Raw genomic sequence first — 5,515 nt, 5'->3', positions numbered from 1 at the left:
TGTAAGGGCAGGTGGAAGAGGGGGTGAAAGCAGATGGGTGGTGAGGGGGGGGGTGAGAGCAGGAAGGGGTGAGGAGGGGTGGTGGGTGTGAGAATGTATTGGGGGTGAGGAGGGAGGAAGGGTGGATAGGGGGGGGAGAAGGGGTGGGAGTAATGGGGGAGGGGGAGGGGGAAGAGGGGTGTGTGGGAACTGTGGGCGGGTGTTCCTTCCGACCTAAACATCTGTTGGTCTGCAAGGGGTGGGAGAGGTGGGGGACAGAGGGAGGGGGGAGAAACTGGGTGTGGGAGAGTGAGAGGGTGGGTGTCTGAAACAGGGTGGTGAGGGCTGGGAGTAAGATGAAAGGGGGATGAGGGTAAAAGAAGAATGGTAAGAGGAAATTTGAGGAAAAGGAAATGAATGAAATTGAATTGGAAAGAGGAAGATGAGGAAAGATGAATGTTAACAGGAAGGGGGATGGGGAAGAGTAGTTGAGATAGGTTAGATGGTCAAAGGACTGAGAATAGTTTGAGATACGAGGGGAGAACGAAGGGGAAAGGGGCGGGGATCTGCAGGAGGCCGAGGGTCTAGGAGAGGGGGGGGGGAAGGAATGATGGGGGGGAGACGCAGCGGGGTTGGTGAGAAGATGAGGGTTGGGGTGGGTGGGGTGGTGGGTGATATGCAAGACTGGGGAACATAGAGTGACAACGGGGGAGTGACAGAGGAGAATTAACCTATAACATTATATTAATTCATCCCATTGGTCCTTCTCACAGTACTCTTGTTTCTTTTCCTGCTAAACTGAAGGAGGGATAGATGGATGGATGGATGGATGGACGGATGGAGGAGGAGGAGGAGGAGGAAGAGGAGGAGGAGAAGGAGGAGGAGGAGCTGGAGCTGGAGCAAGAGGAGGAGGAGGAGGAGGAGCAGGAGCAAGAGGAGGAGGAGGTCTGAGATGACGGAAGATGGGGAAGAATCATAGGGGATGGGGAATCAGGGATTGGTGTTGATTAAGGGTGTGTGGGGAGTAATGACAAACGGAGGGGAAAGGGGTGAGGAGAGAAGATATGAATGGGGAGAGAAGGGGGAAGAAGAAGAAGAAGAAGAAGAAGAAGATGATGATGATGATGATGATGATGATGATGTTGATGATGAGGGGTGTTTGGTACAGATGAAGTGGGGAGTTGAGGGGAATGGAGGGGGTATGCGTAAGGGGTGGGGGAATGATGTAGTACCAAAAGGGAAAGAGGGATAACGGGGGTGGGACTGGGGGGTTGAGGAGAAGGGCAGAGATATGGCAGACGGATGAGAGACGGTATACAATAGATATGTGGGTGAGGAGTAAAAAAGAAAATGGGAAGGTGAGTGAGGAAAGCAAAGTATGATAATGAGCAGAGAAGGGAGTTGTACTGGGGTAGGTGAGGGTGAGGAATGAGTGGTGTGTGGTGAGGTAGGTCAGGGGTCATATGAATGAAGGGTGAGAGGTCAGAGTGGGCAGTGGGGAATGGGGGGTTGAGAGATGGGGGGAGGGGGCTCAGAGGAAGGGAATGAGAAGGGAAACTTATGCTATACATTTGCACTCAAACACTGTATTTCCTTTTCATCCCACTGGCCCTTCTCCGTCCAGTCTCATGTTTCTCTTCCTACTAAACCTATAAAAAATGAAAGATAAGAAAGGGAGCTGGTACCTGGTAGATACAGAGGGGTGGGAGGTGGTTATGGAGAATGTGAGAAAGGGAGATGAGTGGGGAGGGTGGGAAAGGGAGAGGGAATCAGTGTAGGCTACTGTAAGCCGCAGGGAGAAGAAATCACAGGAAGCGGCTGAGAGGGCAAGGGAGTGGGGAAGGACAGACAGAACTGAGTGGGAGTCAGGGGAAAGAAATGGCCATGAAGGAAGGGGGTCAAAAGACAAAGAGGATGAGAGATGGGGACAAGAAGGAATAAGAGTGGGATGTGAGGTGGGGGAATGAAATGAGAGGGAAAAGTAGGGGTAAATGGAGTGATAGGAATCGTGTCATAAGCTAAGTGGGTGGGGGGGGGGAGGACTGAAAAGTCAGGGGTATGGAATGAGAAAGACGGAAGGGGGAAGGAAAACGACGAACGGGGAAAGGGGAAATGAGAGGAGAAAGGAAGAATGGAAAGTGAAAAGGGGAGAAAGAAAGGGGAAAAGAGAAGGAAGAAAAGGGAGAATAAGAAAGATTAGGAAAAGACAGGAGGGAGAATGAGAAAGGAAAGGAAAAGGATGGAGGGTAAATGAGAAAGGGGGCGAAAGGAAGAATGACGAATGAGGAAGAAGCAACAGGAAGTGCGAGGAGGAAGAGAGGAAACAGGAAAATGAAAGGAGAGGGGAGGGGAAGAGGGCGGAGGATTCAAAGGTATGTTAAGCGTAAAGGTGAAGAAAGTGAGTGATAGAATGAATGGGGCTGAGTGACAGGATGAATGACATCGGATAATGAGAATCCCCTCCACACACACACGTAAACAATTATTTTCGTCCACAAAAATAATGCATATATATACAATACCAGTAACAACAATGTCAACAACACAAATTACGGTACTACTAACACAAACATCAGCATAACAAACTGCAATATTATGTAAACAGTTCACAAATCATAAATAAATTATGGGCATTTCAGTCATTCTAAAATGTAACACCCAAGGACGTTTTTAATTTCTTCTGGTTAATGTATTCTATTTAGCTTATGAAAAAACGCCATCAGACTGAAACAGGCACAATAATTAACTCGTTCATTAGTCAATCACCTAAGGTCTTTCCCAAGTTGCCTATAATCTGGCATGAACAATGTAATAAATAAAAACAAAAGAGAAGTGCTGGTACAAAAGGAGTTAATATTTACAGCAGGTTAGATCCAGCAGGCTTTGTAATCATCCGTCATCTGGTGTTCGATATCAACAACAGCTACACCCAACACTGTCCACTACTGTATTACGTCAAACAAATTACCCGTTAATTACAGCTCCCACGCCAAATAAATCGTTAATAAGGGAAGCAGCCGCCGTCACAAGGACAGCTGGTGTTCGGAATGAGCCACCTGCACGAGAGAGAGAGAGAGAGAGAGAGAACCGTCCCAGCTGTCACCCAAACCCGGCCCACCTGCACAGAGCGAAGGGAGGCGGAGCGTGGTCGGACCGCGTCTATATATACCTCTTGGGATCCCATTCAACCATCAGTCGAGCCCTAGACCACGCTGAAATAACGTGTTTTCGCCACTATGAAGGCTCAGCGTTGCGCCTCGCCACTCCAGGCCGTGGTTGGGGTGTTGGAGGGAAAGAATAGCAAATCTCCGACCCTAGCTGAGGCCACACAGGTTCTTATGTACTTCGACAGACTACAGCAGCTGGTCCCCTTCTGCCCTAAGGATCAGCCCATATCAAGACTCGAGTTAATACAGTCTGTTATTGACTACATCTGCGACTTGCAAGACCAGCTGGCCGCCTCGCCCGAACCCAAGGACGAGACACAGACAGAAACCGAGAACGAAGAGGCAGAGACCGAGGACGACTCAGTATTCGACGAGGAGAATAATCAGCCAGCCACCTGATCATACACTCCAGTTTCAAATTTCACTTTCGCACCCACAATCCTCTCACCGAAGAAACTGCATATGTAAACTACATGTACCAATTACCTGTTTTATATTTTGTCTCCATCGTGTCCTGGCCAAAAATGGACACGAAAGGAAGGCAGATGACTTGGTGTGTTCTTTAAACTTAGGACGTGGCATATATACCTGCAGTCTGCGGAGATCTACAAAGCATAGTGTTATTTTGAAGACACCAAGAAACTCTGAGGGATGCGAATGAAAACTGACTTGAAATTCCCCATCTGTACTCGGCGCCATATTAAAATGAAGGTCACTAGTGATTATGGACGCTGTTACGGGACTATATTACAAAGTGAAGTACAAAGTATCACCTTCAAGCCCCAACCCCGCCCTGAAGCGGTGTTTACGTGTGATCCTGCCCTCGAGAAGACGACAGGTGCGACAAGCCGAGACTACCTCCCCCTCCCCTCCCGTCCTCCACCTTCCACCCTCACCATCTCCTCCCAAGGTCCTTGTCTCCTCCCTCCCTCACCACCCTCTCACCAACACGCCGGCTCTCAACTGTTTCTGGTAAGTTGCACTTTAAAGTTTACCAGTTACTTTGTGAATAAGAATGTGGCATAATAATGTTCCGGAATTACGATGATATTGGTTAATGAAATGTAGTTAGTTCTGGTACGATTTTCACTACTCACGTATTTTCTGTAATTTCCTAAAACATAACCTAACTGGTATTTGTGGATCTAATGCCAAAATCTGTTTTCATTATTATGATCTGCAGGTGTGCAGTCTCTTAACTGCATAAAAAAAAAAAAAAAAAAATGCAGCGCACACATACCATCCGCCGTGACACCTGCAAACTCTAACAATTTATCTTAATTTACCCCTATTTCTAGCTCAGATTCTAACACATGCGCTCCTGCTTTCACCCCACAGGTCACGAGGAGGCAACGGGTAACCGGTGTAGCCGCTGAGTCACCAGGTCGAGTCACAGGAGGATGGGGAAAAAAGAAATGCCCAACAATAATGATGGATGGGTACAGAATCATTGGAAGCTCCAACCGTTGCCCATCCGGATGTTCAATACATGCAATTTACACTTTGCTCTCAGCAAAGAATTATTAGTAATATATACATGATCATACTAAAGTTATCTGCAGTACAAAATATCAATAATGCACCAGTTGTGGGTTATGGGTGAAAAGAGGGTAAAGTCGGAATTCAGAATAATATTTTAAGTCGACATTTGAATGGACCTTGCCTTAAACTGTGATTATGGCCTCATCCTCCCAGGACACGTTACTCTTATGGCTTCTGCAGCTTCTCCAGGCATTCTTTACAATTCAGGAGCAGGCAGTCCCTGCACTTGATCACTATAAAACAGATGAACATGGATAATTAAGAGGGAACATAACTCCATCCACACTCACCGAAGGATGTGCTCGGTTTCGTACAGGTTCCACATTGATTGTTGTTCTTTGCTCATTGGCATTATTATCCTTTGTCTGTGATATTTATAAATATATTTATTATGTTTTATTTTGTGAGTACGGTTATACATAGTGTTCTAAGAGAAACAAATTTTATTGTAGACCAAAGCGACAGTATTGTCATCAGGAAAATAAATGAAGCTAGGACGTGAGTTTTCTTTAATTCCTGAGTCTTCTACCTTAAAATAATTTAATCAGTCGAATTATCAAACACATGAGGCTGACAATTTGATAACTGGGCACAAGCTGGAATAGTTATAGAAAACTTTGAAGGGCCACTCTTCTATTTCGGCGCCCACTATAATGTTCGTGGTAATTACTCTGCGTTTGCCCAAACTGTCCGGTAAAAAAATATGGTAAAGCAACCCTACAACTTACTGAAGAACCATAAAAGTGGGCAGGCACAATGATTTCAGCAAATAAGAACACGGTGACACTTTTATTTGCTCGGATAAAGTAATCCATACTAAGACTGGT

General features: G+C 46.3%; 1 protein-coding gene across 1 annotated transcript; it reads left to right on the top strand.

Annotated features, from left to right (window-relative positions):
• The first annotated feature begins 3,215 nt into the window (after nt 1-3,215).
• LOC145416762 (protein extra-macrochaetae-like) lies at nt 3,216-3,545 on the top strand. Its single transcript, XM_080285685.1, has one exon. It carries the CDS (start codon nt 3,216-3,218, stop codon nt 3,543-3,545), a length of 330 nt encoding a protein of 109 aa, XP_080141811.1.
• The last annotated feature ends 1,970 nt before the right edge of the window (nt 3,546-5,515 follow it).

Source organism: Coenobita brevimanus, chromosome 107, assembly GCF_032717465.1.
Source record: "Coenobita brevimanus isolate Jiangsu-jjx chromosome 107, ASM3271746v2, whole genome shotgun sequence".
In the NCBI taxonomy this organism is placed as follows: domain Eukaryota; kingdom Metazoa; phylum Arthropoda; class Malacostraca; order Decapoda; family Coenobitidae; genus Coenobita; species Coenobita brevimanus.
The sequence above is the reverse complement of the archived record's forward strand: the minus strand, read 5'-3'. Positions and strand labels throughout refer to the sequence as shown.